The following is a 15,919-nucleotide window of genomic DNA, read 5'->3' on the forward strand; positions in this document are numbered from 1 at the left end:
TTTTTTCTTGTACAGCAATTATCTGCTGAACTTTTTTTTTTTTTTTAAAGTAGTAGGTAAATATTTTCTCCTTGGCTCATTTAGTCATCAGTGGAAATTAAAATTTGAAGTCATGTCAGAAAGAAATGTTTCAGACTGCCAGCCAAGAAGCAAAACTTAAAAGGATGAGTAAATTGGCAGTTTAACAATGAGCAAATACCTGTGCCAAAATATAGTCTGTCTTCTTTTGGTTGCTGTTTTACGTCATTGTGGCAGTGTAAACTGGCTGAACTTCTCTCTACAGCCATAGTACAGTGGAGTTCAGACTGTATGGATTTAAAAAAAAACTTAAAAAAAAAAAAAAATCTGGTGTCTTCCAAAAAATCATTTACCCTAGCAGTGTGATAATTCAGATCCCTAATGTAGCCTGCTTCACAGCATAGCAAAAAGGGCATGTGCTTGAGTTGCAAGACAATTGAATCAGACCCTGAGTGGAAATACTTGAAATTCAAATAGCTTTGGTTGCCTAATTTGATCTAATCTTATAAACTAGGCACATGGCAGCACCCGGGGATATTGCAGTGTCTGCTGTTGATACCAGCCCTGCCTCTGCCGTGTTCTGGGGCTGCGATGGCTCCTGCTGCCCGTCTCTCTGCCTGCTTGCTTTTTCGCACCAGATGCCTCTCCGTGCACGCTCCGCAGCCGTGGCTTCTGTTTTAAATGCTTCCCCTTCTCCCCTTTTCAGTTCTTGTCCTTTTGTGGTGCCAGTTGCTACTGCCCATATGTTAATTGTATGTTCCCAGTGAACAGGTTGGTTTCTGTTGCTTGTCGTGATCCCTTGCTGAATATTCATTTTGGTATATAAACACTACAAAAGCAGAAAGAGAACATTTGTGAACAGCTGTTGCCAGATATCTGGTCAGCTAAGAAACACAAAACGCTGTATTCCCAGAGAGCCCATTTAAATTCAGCATTTCAAGGTTTTATGATATTTGTTCTGAAAGCAAAGTGCATATTTATTTGTTGTTCACATTGTGACAGGGAACAGTAAAAGAGTAGGAAAAGATCATTTAAGCCTATAAATTATTTATGACGGCTTAAGCATTATAGGAAATGCATTATAGGAAAACGCATGCTTGCTTTTCCCGAATCGCTGTTTGCCACATAAAAACATCCACGGATTGTCCTTTGAGAAGTTCCTTAAAATGTATCAGTCAGTGTGTGCTCTGCGAGAGCCCTCTGTTCAGGCTCTCCGCAGTGACCGGTCAGGGCTGCTCAGGTCACTGCCCCCTCTGGATATTTAACTGGTTGGATCTGGCCATCATCGAACACTGCTGAGCAGCCTGCGGAGCGTTTTCAGGGCTGTGATCTGAGAATCCCGTTTCAAATGACCCATCACATGTGCTTTCGCTCTGTGTGTGGCCGCTTTGCATTGCTGGAGAACAGCTCCAGTTAGACAATTAACTGGTGAGGGGTATGGCTTGAGAATCTTCTGAATGGGAGGAAGTAAAGGCAGTTTTAGCCTTTAGTGGATATTAAGCCTCAGGAGGCAACTTGCATTTATGAAATATTTTGTGTAGGACTTGTTATATGTGCTAAATATCTCACGCAATCTGTGAAGTAAGTTAGTAGTATTTATGCTTGCAGGCATAAAATTCTGTGTTTAATGCCCAATGTCAAATAGTAAATTTAAGAATAGATTTCAGGGGTGCTAGCCTTTAATTATCCTTATGTATCTTCAGTGCTCTCTCTTTAGCATTCCATGCAAAAGAGTCCTGTTCTTAGTTTTCTTCCTGGGTAAAGGTGAGAGAAATAACAAAAGATGTTTTTATTACAACGTAACTGTGAAAATTCTCTCTCTTATTTTCAGATTGGGAAGAAGAACAAGTCAGCAGTCCAAATATCTTGCGGCTTATTTATCAAGGGAGGTTTCTTCATGGCAATGTGACACTAGGAGGTATGAAAATAATTTTCATCCGTGTTACAGCCAGGCAAAGGGGATATTTATTTACAGTGCAGTAAATGCTACTTTACTGTTCAAGATCACAGTATGGCTTGCTAGGCACTATTTTTCTTCTGCATAGAGTGACATTGTATCTTATAGTTACCACTAGCTGTTAAACTTTGGGAGGTACCACCTGGTAAGTCAAGTCTCCTCTTGCATAAAGGAACAGTAATACTGCTTTTATTTGTTGTCTTTCTAAATGGATACTTTGTTCCACCTGGCTTACACTGCACTTGCAGGGTAAGTTTCTTCATAAATGTCTTGAGCATTTTAAAATGCTTGATAAAGATTATGACAATTGGTTAAACAATACTTTAAATCTTAGTGCAACGAAGGAAGACACCCTATGAATGAGAATGAGGGGAAGCATTCTTGCTGTCCAGTGCTCTCCCAGGGATACAATTGCATAGTTATGCGAAAACAAAAGTAAATGGCCTCACGTCATACGCTAAGGAAATGCAATTCAACTATGCCCCCTTGTGGCAAGTTTTTACTAGAATTAGGTATTTTGACGGGTATCTTTGATAGAGATATGACACAAATTTATAACAATAATCTTTCCTTGTGTACATAAAAGTTGCCAGTGTGCATATCAACTATATCAATAACTAAATAAAATGAGAGTCTCTTCTCTGTGCCAGTTTAAAAATAAATTAATACTCCTATTTTCTCTGTATCTTCAGATTGTTCATGCATTTGGTAATTGAGTGCAATACAGAGGGGAAAATATAATACAAAATCAGTAATGAAATGTTTCTGAAGTTAAGGTGAACCTGAAAAGAATATTTCTGGACTGCTTATGGTGGTCTTTCCATGAAGAAGTGACTGGGATGATATAGCTATTGATTTGCTTTCTACCATTACTGATGTTGGCTAGTGATGTACTTTTAGAATAGATTTACTCTCCATATAAATCAATTTTTAATGCTGCTATATACACAAACAAGATCATGGTCAATTCAGCTGGGAGAACTCTGAAATTTTTATTCACCCTTTAATTTGTATGTTTACCAAGTGCCAATGAGTGCAGCTAGTAGCAGTTGGAGTAGGGTTGAAAGACAAACGTTAAGTCTTGGATCATCTCTGCAGTTACAGAGATGTTAATCTTACCCTGTATTTTCCAGGCAAGGATAGCTAAATGGGATTTTCTTTGCCATTCATCTCTAGGTGTTACTCTTGACCACCAGTGCTTGTTCCCTTTAGTGACATTTGTCAAAATCTGAAACAACTTTGAGTATTTAATTTATTTAATATAGTGGTTAACAAGTTAAGCTGAAAAATAATAGCTGCATGCTGTTGACTCTTGCATTAACTCAGGTCTATGGATTTTGAACACTTACTTGGATTCAGGGCATTTTAGTTCATTCTTAATCATTCATGTGTTGCAATTTAATCATCATGATTTTACCCTAAGGATCTTATATGTATATTAGTGTTTTTCAAAGATCTTTTTGTTGCTGTATTGTTTTAAGGAAAAAAAAATCCCTAAAACATTGGCTTACTTCAGTATTAATGAAGTTATCTAGAGTAAGATTATACAGCTGAAAGGGGAACAGCAATTCATGAAGCAGCCTGAAAAGACTGTTGCTTCAGTTTATGGTGTTCGTTAGATGTAACCCTAAGTGAACTAGTTATCTTAAGGGAGGAGGGGGGAAATTTCTTGCTAAATACAATATTTAGTTTCTTATGCTGTTATAATACGGTTCCATTGAGCTTTTCTATCTGCAGCTGTCTATAACTGAGTTATAGCACTTAGTGTTTTATTTGCTTTAAGTAATTAGGAAACATTGACTGGAATTTGGACCTACTGTGTACTGAAAGTACTTTATCAACTAGTGAAACAAAAGTTTCCAAGGAATCAGTTTGGTGTTTTCTTTTTTAACAGGAGTCCATTTTTGTACACATTTAAAAATGACATTGTAACATTCTTGTTGTAACCTCACATGTAGACATAGCGTCTTATGAATTTGAGACTCCTATAAACTAGGAAGCCTGAAAAAATGACAAATTTATAGGAAAAACTGCCTTTTGAGTGAAAAAAATTATTTTAAAGAAACCATCTCTTTTGCCAGCTTCTCTGAATGGACTGCCACTACAAGAACAGTACAGCTAATGGCATTGGAAGTGGCAAAGAAAAATAGATCCCTCTAAAAAGGTTGCCGTGCCGCTTTTGCCTGCGGTGCTTGAGCCACACTGTTTTGTTGTGTCCTGCCTGTGTGACGGGTTGGGGAGTTAGCTAGCAAGTCAGTCTGTTGTTCAGCTTCCAACAGGAAATTTCATCCTTTAGCTAAATATTTGGTCTGCAGTTTGCATTTGAAATAATATTAATAAGGGAGGTAATACATAACTGACAGTTCTTCGTTTCTTGTTAGATAATGCTATGACCACCAATGTTTTACTTCCTTATTTATTGGGAAGGGGGGAAGGGAAGCCAACCCACGCTGTGCCATACACATACCAAAAGAGGTGGCAAAAAGTAAGTTCTGACAACAGAAAATCTGGAATAAAAGTGGAATTAAGCAGATGGGAAAGGTATTAAATATAAGTTTAGTTAAAGTGAGAGAAAGGGTTGAGAGAATGAAGACAAGCGCGAGAAAGGATTACTGAGCATAGGTTAGGGTGCTCAGATTCTGTCATGGTGGTCCAAGCAAGAAGCTGGAAATTGCTAATAAGAACTTGTGTGAACTATGCAAACTACTAGCTGAAATTAGTTAATTGCAATATTAGCATATTTTTACTTGATTACTGTAAATAATTAATCTCCACAGCTCACTAATCAAGTATTCTCAAGTATCTTGATATTATGAAAGATATCCCTAATGTGATTAGTTTGTAATATTTTGCTCTTTCTGTAATGGCTTTATAAGAGTTTGTCATGAAGACAATCCTTTTCCATTGAGTTTAACAGACTGTTAATATGCTCTTTGCAGAGTTTTCAGTTGTACCACAGAATCAAGTACCCAAAATACTTCATCCTTGTCAGACTTCAAGCTACCAATAACTTCTAGTTGCAGGCACAGGCAGTGCATCAAGTAAACTAAGCAACTTTTAGATCTGACTTTCTGTAGAGATGGCTTTTCCCAAAGTACAGCTACTTCAAAGAAGCTTGTGGAGCTGTGTAAGCTCCGTATGCTTACACCTCTGTTTTAATTGTAACTTGCATTTTTTCAGAAAATACTTACGCAATGAACATGATTTAATAGCAATGTTGTAGCTGTAGGCTTGTATTTGAATACAAGTAGTAACAAAATACTAGGTTTGTTTGTTTATTTTTTTATTACTGAATTTTTATCTATGCTGTAGTGATTAAAATAGAGGCATTTTTCTCTTCAGTCACATTCAGGTTTATTGGACATTCATTATTAATTTATTCACTTAAAATGCCTTGGTGCACTGTATGTGAAAATAGAAGACATAAATTGAATTTGAGAGGACAAATTCTACTCAAGTCCAAATGACTTGTTTATTTAGGGTTAAATTATTGTTACATTTACCACTAACTTTTTTTCCTCTGTAAAGGGGGAGGACAAAACTTAGAGCATCTTTACCTTAGATTTTTCTGAAAAATAATCAAGGAAGATGCTTAATCTTAAGAGTTGGAGAGAGGAAACAAAACTAAAGTTATGTAAAGAACCTGTAAAAATAACTCTCCTCCCCCCCCCCCCCCCCCCCCCCAAATAATTAGAAGAAGTCAAAGTTCAGAATATTGAATCTGGCAATGCGAATCTGCTAAATATCATGAGCAACAGAGAACCCTTTCATTTCAAGGAAACTAGAAGTTTTGATAAATACTATAGTACAGTGCTAAAACCACAAATACGGCACTGTGTTGGTATACTTAGAATGTGAAAATGATCATTTTGGTTTCAGAAACAAGCAGAACAAATTGTGGAAAGCTCCAGTTTTGTTATTTTGTGTTAGTAAAGCTCACAAAGGCAGCATTGTGAGAACTACCTTATCTGTTTTAAAATGTTCTAAATTTTATATTTTTCACATGCAACTGATGTTACAGATTAATATTAAAGGCAAGATGCAGACATTTTGTATTTCAGAAAACCTGTATCATGGATCAAAGTATGTTTTAGGAAAATCTGTTTTGTAGTAGTGGCTCAGTGTTTTGATGTCTCAGGAGTAACAACTTAGTGGCTGAATTAGCCACTTTTTTGCATCCTTATCAATAAAGAGTGCTTAGCACCCGAGTCTTGGCATGAATGCCCACTTCTACTTTTACTCGAAAGAGGAAGGCCAAGTTTCCTAACAGGAATATCATGTCTCTAAGAACATAGTGTTTTAAGTGATTCTTATCGGGTCCCAAGACCCTGATCTACAAAACTTTAGCCAGAAATCCCCTTATAAATCTATTTAGTAAGCAGTTCAAACAGTATAACTTTTGAACAGATGCTAATCCAATTATAGTTAGTTTCAGTTGGGTATTTTGAAGAAAGACGACTGCTGTATTGTATTGATAAATTTCCCTTTTGCCTTTTGCAGCATTAAAACTTCCTTTTGGCAAAACAACAGTGATGCATTTGGTGGCTAGAGAGACATTGCCAGAGCCAAACTCTCAAGGTACGCTGTGCGCTAGAGGTATTTCGTACTCAAGTACATGGCAAAGCAGTCAGATCTCTTACAGGCTTTTTGAGTATTTCATAGTAGAGAAAAGTCAAGTCCTTGTGGTCTTTTGTGAAGCAAGTAATGGAATGCTTTTGTACGTGTTGTTTATAGAAAACTAAGAAATTAACTTTCTGGTTTAGCATTTTTGTAGAATGCAGAAATTTACTCAAACCTTAAAAGCTTTCAGTTTTATTGTCAAAAACTACTCGTGATTTATTTTTCAGTTACCTGCGCATGCATATAATAATAAATAATTTTTTTACTAAAAATAATAAAAAGCATACTTGTATCAAGCATACTCACACACAAAACAACCTAATTGCTGTAGAAATGGCATGTAAGCAAAACTTTCTTCTTGCTCCACAGGTCAAAGGAACCGTGAAAAAACTGGAGAAAGCAATTGCTGTGTAATCCTGTAAACCCTGTTAGCTTTACCTGCTAAGTGTGATGTAATATAGTCTTTGTCTTTCATGCTGCTGGAATAGAAGAGGCCCTACCTTGCTTCAAACACCTGTAGGAAGAGCCTGTCTGTAAATCCATGGAACTGAAATATTACACGAACACTGTCTCATTAGTCTTTTTTTTTTTTTTTTAAAGAGAAAGATCTATGAACACTTTCATTGTTTGTTTATTTTTTTAAATTCCTGCTTTTTGTTTGTTGAATAATCTTACAGTACATCAGTTCTCAAAAGAATTCAATCTCCAGAAAAGTTAATGTGTTCTTTTCCATAGCAGGAATCATTTTGCTACCACAAAAATCTCCATTAACCGGATCTGACCAGTCAAGCTTTCTAGATGCAATTTGCACTAAATATGGTTGACAGTATATTTCTCATCAACAATCTCTAACAATATTTGAGACACCTAGTAATAACCTACAATGTATAATGCAACACTGGAAAATAGTATATCTATAATTAAATCTCACTTATGGCCAAATCAAAGGAAAAAGTGTTAAGTCAATTCTACCTAAGTCAACCTTGGTGGCCGAACTGGCACAGAATACTAACTAAACCAAGTCTAACTATATATATTTTCACTGCAACAAACAAACAAACAAAAAACTATGTGCCTGTAATTTAAAAGCACTCTGTAGAGGGCTGATGAAACTGATTTTTTCGTTACTGCATGCACTCTGATCTCGTACGTTAGTTGAGTGCTTATTCAGACAGCACAAACCAGTGCAGAGAGTGCATTTCCTAGCCTTAATATGGGAGGGGTAATTTCCTGTAGTTCATAGGCTTTTATTATTGTGCATAAATATTAGAAAACATCATTTACTAATCAATTTTATGTATTTGAATATTGGCAATTGGTGTTTTTCAGTCATTTTCTCATTGTACCTTAGTGTCCAGTGTCATGCTTACTCATTAGAGACTTCAAACTTATTAAAGTTTAAAAAGCAAAAAGAAAAACCTCTGCCATAGTACTAGTTTTGTTTCTTTACGTAATCTGCATTTGGTATTAGTGCTTGCAATTGTATTAAAATCAGAAGCTGATTTTTGAAGGCATACATAATTAAAAAGGATGCCATTCTTTTATTTCATATCAATAATTTAAATGTTGATATGCTAAAGAAATTTGCACAGCACTAAAGCATGAGCTAGTTTCATCTAAACCTGTAAAAAATAAAAATAAATAAAAATAAAAAAAAATATAAAAGATTTTATATTTTTTCACTGGGGAGGAATTCTTCCTGGGTGAAATTACAAATATGTGTAGAATATATTTAATAAAAATCTTATAAAATACATAACTATAGAAGTTAAATATAGATTGGCGTGTAGTATAATAGAACAATATTCCATATAAATAGCTTTAGCCTTTAAAAAAAAATGAGTCACAGGTTGACATTGTGTTCTGTACTTAAGTGTCCACAACTCTTACAGATGTTCTGTGTAATCGTTTTTTCGAATGATTGGCATCATTCAAATGTAATCAGGTTATTTTATTCATTGTTACTGCTTTGATGAAATGCTTTATATGCAGTAGATTTACAAAAATATTGTTCATACTGATCAGAATTAAATTTGTATAGAGCAGAGTTTTAAAACAAATTGTAAATAGCACTAAACATTTTCTTTCTGCAACCTGTACTGATAGACTCTTCTGTAAACTAAATAAAAGAATATTGTAGTGCATTTTGGTGGTGTTTTAAGGGTTGTAATTGGGTATGTAACTAGTTTTAAGAATGCTTCTTAATCTGGAAACTTAAGGATGGACTCCATTTTATTTATTTTAAAAAAAAAAAAGGAGGGGGGTCAAAACCTGCTGAAAACTGCTAAAGCAATTTATCGCTTCAGTTTTGTTTTCGTTTCACGTCAAAAGAAGTGGCCTGGAGCTTTTTTTTTCCTGTTGGAGAAGAACGCGAGCATGGACAGTTGCAATTGCAAATGTACAGCCATGTCACACCCTGGTGTACCTCACAGAAGTTATGTGCTGATACTGTAAGTCTTTGTAGTCTTCATTTACTTATAGGGAAGAGTATACACATACCTCTTAGGGTGTTGGGTACTGACATAACAGCATTATTATGTGCTCATTGCCTAAATGCATCTTGCAGGGGGATGGTTTCCTTGTACTCTGCAGTGTAGTTGCTAAATAACTAACTATAGGGACACAAACCTTCTTATTTTTAAAAAGGAAGTTTAATAAACATCAGCTTGAGAAAGCTACTAGGAGCATGTTATCATCTTTAACTATAAAATGAAACTTCCCTTTTCCAAAATGCTGACCACTGAAGTAACGCAGGCTCAGATGGGAAATGGCTATGACAATACAAGAAGAAATGGGCTGAGGCAGGACATGTTTTGTTAGTTCAGCAAGTCTTTTAGACGCATTGATTTTGAAAAATGGATGTTTGAAATGTAATCTTGGTTTGAAAAAGTAGCTAGGTACTTAATACAGTATAAATACATGAAAATCCAGCAGCTTCTAGTTAAAATATTTGGTGAGCTTGAATAGCAAAGTATGTGGAGTTCTCTTTTGTTGAGATGAATAAGATGCATATATTCACATGTCCAAGCAAATCCTTAAATGCTGCTTGGCATTTAAAGCGTGAGCTTGCCAAAATAACTTCTGCAGAAAGCGGGTAGAACCGTTGCCTTAATTTTCCTGCAAATTGTCAGAGTTCTGCCCATTGCAAAGCATTTCTGTTCTGGTGTGAGGTGGGTGGAGAACTGTGGGGGAGAATTGCTAAAAGATTTGTGCTTTTTTTCCATGGATGCTTTGTATTATGGATTGTATATTTGCCAAAACAAAAGCAGTAGCTCTTAATCCCAGACTCCTCAGCCTTGCTAAAGTTCACGCATGTGCTTCTCTTCTACGTTTATTGCAGTCAAGAGGATACTTGCAGCCCATAAAGATTAAAGCTAAGTCTTTGCAGGGTCAGGCTGTTGGATGGTCTGATAATATGTTGAAGAGTTTGACATTTGATTTTCACTGTTAGGTAGAAATTATATTTTTCCCTATGGATGAGTTAATAGATTTCATGAAGGAAGGGAAGGAGAAGATGAATTGAAGCCCTTCATATTCTGAAATACCATGAAGGGACCACATCTATGTCCCATTCCATTGTGTGGGTTATCAATCATAAATTAATATTCACACATGTGAGGAATAATATCTGATAGCAATGAAAGTACTCTGTAACTTCTGTTTTCTTAAATGATAGCAAAAATGAGACTGTTGAAACGGTCTTTGGGAATAGCTCAGCTGCTGGAGGAAGAAAGTATGGCCGCTGTAACGTTAAAGGCTTCGCTAAGGTGCTGCATTGATATTAATCCAGTGCCGATCCCTGCATTCTCCGAGTACCTTTCCTTAGTACGCTGCATTTACAACAGGACGAACAGTGATTTAATTTAGAAGAGCAATATACGGCGCTCTGTAAAAGCTTCCTTCCTGCCTTATAGGTAAGAAGGAAAGCAGCCGTTTCTGGGCTGGCCAAAAGTCAGGAGTTTCTGCTGCTGCTCTTTGGCAAAGTAAAACTTGTGTATTTTGTGGTTCTGTGTGTGCTCGGATAAGATTCGTTTTACAAATCTTACTTCAAGAAGCGAATAGGAAGATGGATATGCTTCTCCACCTAGAACTCTCACTAACTTTTTGCTAATTAAATGGGTAAGCTTAAGCAGATTTTGGGTTACATGTCTTGTGTAAATCGGCATTTAGACCATTAACAGAAGTTGTTCCATTGAAACCGATGGGACTTCTGTGCTTAAATCAGAAGAAATGCCAAGATCTGTTAAGATTCTTAATGGAGATTTCCTACCCCTTTTACTACTTCTGAAGTACTTAGGTTCTTCCTAGATACTCTATCTTGGCTGTAACTTGTCAGTAACAAGCTTATTTTCAGAGCACAATAAAAGGCCTTTGCTGTTATTTGAGAGTCTGACGGTAATATATGGGTCACGATAGTAAGTTGTTAAAAATCCTCATAAGGTAATAGCATACTTGTCCTTCTGTGCCATGTGTACATACCTGTGAAGAGGTTTACAATGTAATAGCTAATTTGCTTATCAATTTATTATACTAGACTGTAAAATTGCAAAATCCTCTTTATGCTCTGGGTTTTTCCAATAGTTACTTCTGCTTCTTTTTTTTTTTTTTTTTTTTTTTATTTATAAGGGGTTTTTTTTTTAATTAATCTGGAAAAGTAATGACCGGTGAAATAGAAAACGGTGAAGGTTATTAAAGTCAAGCTCACAAAAAAATAAGGAAAATTTAGTGGTACCCTATCAAGCTTGTGGAATGCATCACAGTGACAAATGAAGTTCAGTTTTGAATGTAAAGGACGGCATAGTTAAAGAAAGCAAAATACTCGCACAACTCTGAGTTCTAAAATTACCTGGATTAGTCCAGAACTGAGTTCTGGGCATCATGGGCAAACACCTTGTACTGCAAGTTCCTTAAGGTCTGGAAAATGATAACAAAAATAATGAGACAGCAGAAATATTATAGAGAGATTGAAGAGAATGAGTGGCTAAAATAGCTACAGTTATGACTAACACAGAGAAAATGGATGGGGAACTTCTATTTTTGTCTTGTAACTTTATTGGCCCAGTTTTTATATTTGTCTTTAGAGCAGAGGTGATAAATTCAAATCCAATAGGAACATTTTTCATGAAATCAATGGCACTCACTTCCACCAGAAGTAATTTGCAGGAGAAAAGCTGAGCAAGATTTAAAAGGAAAATGGATCATTGTATTGATGAAAATTGATAGAATTTTCAGAATTATCATAATTAGGGAGAACAACTTTTTCTCAACAAGCCAGTAATTTTTATCCTTCAGGCATTATGCTAATTTTCAATGAAGAGCCCAACTCATGGGGGAAAAAATACTTCTGGCACATTACCACCTCCGTTATGTACAAGCAACTCCATGATGGGAGCCCCAGGCTGTGCAGGAGAAGCGTATCGTGTACCCGGTAAGAGTTTCTCTCTACAAACCTGCTGCTTCACGAGAAGAACTTTGGGTCAGAGTCGAGGTGATGTTTGTTCTTTCCTGGAGCGAGCTTGAGGGAATAAGTTCCTGGGTTCAGCTGGTGGAGAATGTAAACTGCCTGCAGTTCCTTAGGGCCTCCTCTTGAGCAGTGCAAGATGAAAGCAACCCTGCTTTTATCAATTCAGAGGACGCTGAATTCATAGCTAGGAAATGTTTTGACTTTTCTACCAGAAAATACTCTTCAGCTACTTTTTTTTTTTTTTTTTTTTAAATATAGAGGCAGGGTAACAGGATGAAACAGAGAACAATTTTCTTTTTGTGCTTTTATCTATTCTTTGAACTAAAGATCAGGAAGCAATAATGGGAGAAGTTTTAGATGCCTGTCATAGGATCAACCATTAAATGGCTGGTCAAAATTCACCTACCAGCAGCTATCCATGCCACAAAGAGCAGCTGTGGGAAAGAGGTGACTCTTTTTGCTGGGGTGGTGTGGCTCAGGTTGTGAATGAGGTGCAGGAGGGGGATGATATTTGGTTGCTTCATGAGGCTTTCAGTTGTTGCCTGGCAAAAAAGGGGGATTGGGATCTTGCACTAGTCATTGCAGGGCAGAATAACAGAGTGGAACTTCCTGTAGAGGTTAGATTTTAAAAAAATATAAAAATAAATCCATGATACTGGAAGTCAGCTATGCTGGATGGATGATACTGCACTTCTAGACCAAGACAGGGAAATACATATCGGTGTCTGTTACCTGCATCTGTCTGTTACCTGTGCTCGCTAAATTAAAGAAAGATTGAGTTTCAGTTCTTTAATTTCTGCAACTCACGCATGTCTCTAAATAAGGATCGTTAATCCCTGGTGCTGCCAAGGTTACGGTTCTGCTGTAGCAGGCAGCGGAGCTGGCAGGGAGCTCACACCCCGCAGCCTCGCCGACCGAAAAGCCAGCGCCACAACTGCGCACACCGGCGCGAGATGAAAAGCACGTAGGTCTTAAGTGAGAGTAAATGTCCATGTGGCAAGTCAGCAAGTGTCCGGCCAAGGGAACTCTGCCAAATCCACACGACTGTACCTGCAGCTGAGTTTTCTGTCTTTCAGTGAAATAAATTCAGGGGGTATTCTTCTGGAAAGCAAATGTGCAAGAGTCTTCTCTTGCACTCTTGCATTAACTAAGTGATGTCAGCCAAATCTTTTGGTGACCAGGACTCCCAGCCTCCCAGGAAAGGTCTTCTCTCAACAAACAGATATGAAGGCTGCTTCAGACTCTTTTTCTTGTCCTCTGAGCAATGACCATCTCTGCCTTCATCACCAAACCCTTTGAGCACCCCATCATTCGGATTTTCTCCCAGCCTGGTGCTTCTGGGATCACCACCAGACACCTGCTCTACTGAGCTGAGTCCACCGCAAGGACTGGAAAAAGCCATCGCCAACGTGGATGCAGCGTGTGCCTCTGCAGCCACCTCTGCCGAGCTGCGGACAGGAGTCCTTCACGGCTCTGGTTGTCCATGGGTAGTCTGAACTGCCTAGAGGAGAGAAACACGCTTTGAGCTTCCAAACCAAGGGCAGACCCGGCTTTGATGACGCCGTGGCCAGGCCCCAGCTCCAGCCGCGTCTGCTTCTTTCGAGTTGGGTAAGACCGAGTGTTGCAGCAAAGAACCTCGCTGGTGATCAAACTGGTGAGAGCTGCTGCCCCTCCTGCAGCAGGGAGGCCGTAACCCCTGGGGCGCTTTCCCAGGTCTAATCGTGAGAGCAGACGTGGGTCAGGAGTACCCTTAGCTCTGCCCCTGCTGCAGAGGCGAGCGCCGCGCTGGCACGGGGCTGCCCCTGGGAGCTGGTGGGGCTGACGTGGGTTGTGTCACTCTTCAAAGACACGGTTTCTTCTGCCTGGTGGTTAAAAGGTACGAGGAGGCTTTTGTTTGTGTTAAATACCGTGCGCGCGCTTCTGTGCCTGGTTGTTTTAATCAACTGAAAATTAATGGTTAAGCTCCAGAGACTGCGGCCAGGCACCAAGAAGCCTTTCGTTACCTCTGGAAATTAAGGCAGCTGGAAGGTGTGGTGACTTGCTGCCTGCGTACGTGCCAAACGCCCACCCTGCCTTTGAGGAGAGCTGTCTTGTCCGTGGTGTACGTTTGTGCTCCCTGCGCGTATGGGAGGATCCGGCTGCGGCAAGGCTTGCATGCACAAGTTCATGGGCTGCTTAAGGAAAAGTGGTCTGAAAGATGTTGGGTCGGTGTAGTGGTATCTAAATCTTTAACTCCCCTTTGATTTAGCAAAGAACTTTCCTCCCGTTTCCTGGAAAGGGGAGCCAGTGTGCAGAAGTTACTCAACTCCATTTTTTTCAGGTAACAGTTCTGCTGGAAATAGTTGCATGGAGGGCAGGCGTAGGTTATTCCCCTGTGCTGCAAGAGGGAAGGGTTGGCCAACAGAGCCAACGTGGAGCTTCCTCATGTCCTGCTTAGGGTGCAATGTAGCCGCTGCCAGGGAAAACCTGAAGGGTTCCTTTGATCCCTGCAGGCTGATTCCAAAACCTGGAGCGACACCTCTCCTTTCTTAGATGGAAAAATGGAGACAAAACCAATTTTCCTGTTGGCGGGTCAGAGCAAACACAAGAGCCTGGAGATAATAAAGCTTCTGAGAACACAACATAACTGGCATCTAATGCACAACTCGCCTTTTCAGCTGCTGAGAGGTATTTAAATGTGAGTGGTTCAGTTCCTGCACCTCTGGGGCGTTGCAGTCGTTAATGCCTGGGACGTGCGTAAGAGGGGGAGAGACGTGACCTTCCGTATAAAACATTGAGGGCACCCAAATGCAGTGGACTCTGGTAGCTACGAACGCTCCCCGACTCACCAGACCTTTCCCTGAGGAAAGCCAGTGGGATTTGCAAAATCACCGACTGGAGCTTATTGTCTGCCGAGGGAGAAGACGATGAGATGTGATAGCCCTCCGGTGCCCCCGGCCTCGCGTCGGGCAGCCCCCGCCGCGCCGGCACCGGCGTGGGCAGGAGGGAGCGCGGGGCTCGGCAGCTGCACCGTGGAGCTGCCTGCGGCCGCGCTCGCCGGCGTGAGGAGGTTTAAATTAGAGGCGTATGAATCCCTAATTGCACGGTTTGGCCAAATACGTCAAAAGGGTTTTCAGCCAAAACTAAACCGAAGCGTTTGTGGAACAATGAAAAGATCATACGTCCCCTGAAGCAGAATAGCAGCCAGAGGTGCCGGTTTCCGAAGCGAAAGGTAGCACGGTTAATGGGGGAGGAGGAGGAGGAAAAAAAGGCTGAGTGCAATTCGGCTGGGGAAGAAAGCAGGGTACCGCAGTGTCTGGGCATCAGCAACGAAAAGCTAGTTGTAAATAATGCTGCTCCCGGCACTTTGGGATTTTGCAGACTGTCATATTGAGTCTATATTGATTCCTGGATACAGGTGCTGAATTTCGACATCTGATAGTCCTTTACAACTGCAGCTCTTGAGCTTATTTCTTTATAGAAGTACAATTTCTATTGGCGAAAAGAGCTTTGTGTTCAGAAATACTCCGAGGGAGAAGAGCTGGGTTTATTAGGAGATGCCCAAGCGGCTGGTGTGGGGAGCAGAGGCTGCGGCTTTTCCTCGGATGTTCTTGCCACGTCCTGACGAGGTGCTCGCGGCATCTGCAGATCAGGATTTTCCCTCCTGTACCTGCTGCCATTCCTGCGTTGGGATATTTGTGCTTCCTGTCGTTTTCTTAAATGTGAAAATAGTGTCTCGCCAAATGATAAATACCAAAGCAGGCACTTCTAGTCAGCTTTACAGTAGTGTAAAAGCAGCTTGACTTTTTGTCCTAGTTTTGGCATGAAAACAGTATTTTTCTACTGAAAACCAGAAAAAAAGATTCTGCATGAGACACTAA

At 39.4% G+C, this 15,919-nt stretch overlaps 1 protein-coding gene across 1 annotated transcript in view; it reads left to right on the forward strand.

The window, feature by feature from the left end:
* UBL3 (ubiquitin like 3) overlaps positions 1–8,739 on the forward strand; it is a 57,586-nt gene extending 48,847 nt beyond the window's left edge. Inside the window, exons 3-5 of the mRNA XM_030042829.1 lie at positions 1,850–1,936; positions 6,476–6,553; positions 6,965–8,739. Coding sequence (XP_029898689.1) covers positions 1,850–1,936; positions 6,476–6,553; positions 6,965–7,017 — 218 coding nt within the window. The 3' untranslated portion in view covers positions 7,018–8,739. The remainder of the gene's footprint in view (positions 1–1,849; positions 1,937–6,475; positions 6,554–6,964) is intronic.
* Positions 8,740–15,919: the final 7,180 nt, after the last annotated feature.

The sequence above is a fragment of the Aquila chrysaetos genome, chromosome 19 (genome assembly GCF_900496995.4).
Source record: "Aquila chrysaetos chrysaetos chromosome 19, bAquChr1.4, whole genome shotgun sequence".
Taxonomy (NCBI): domain Eukaryota; kingdom Metazoa; phylum Chordata; class Aves; order Accipitriformes; family Accipitridae; genus Aquila; species Aquila chrysaetos.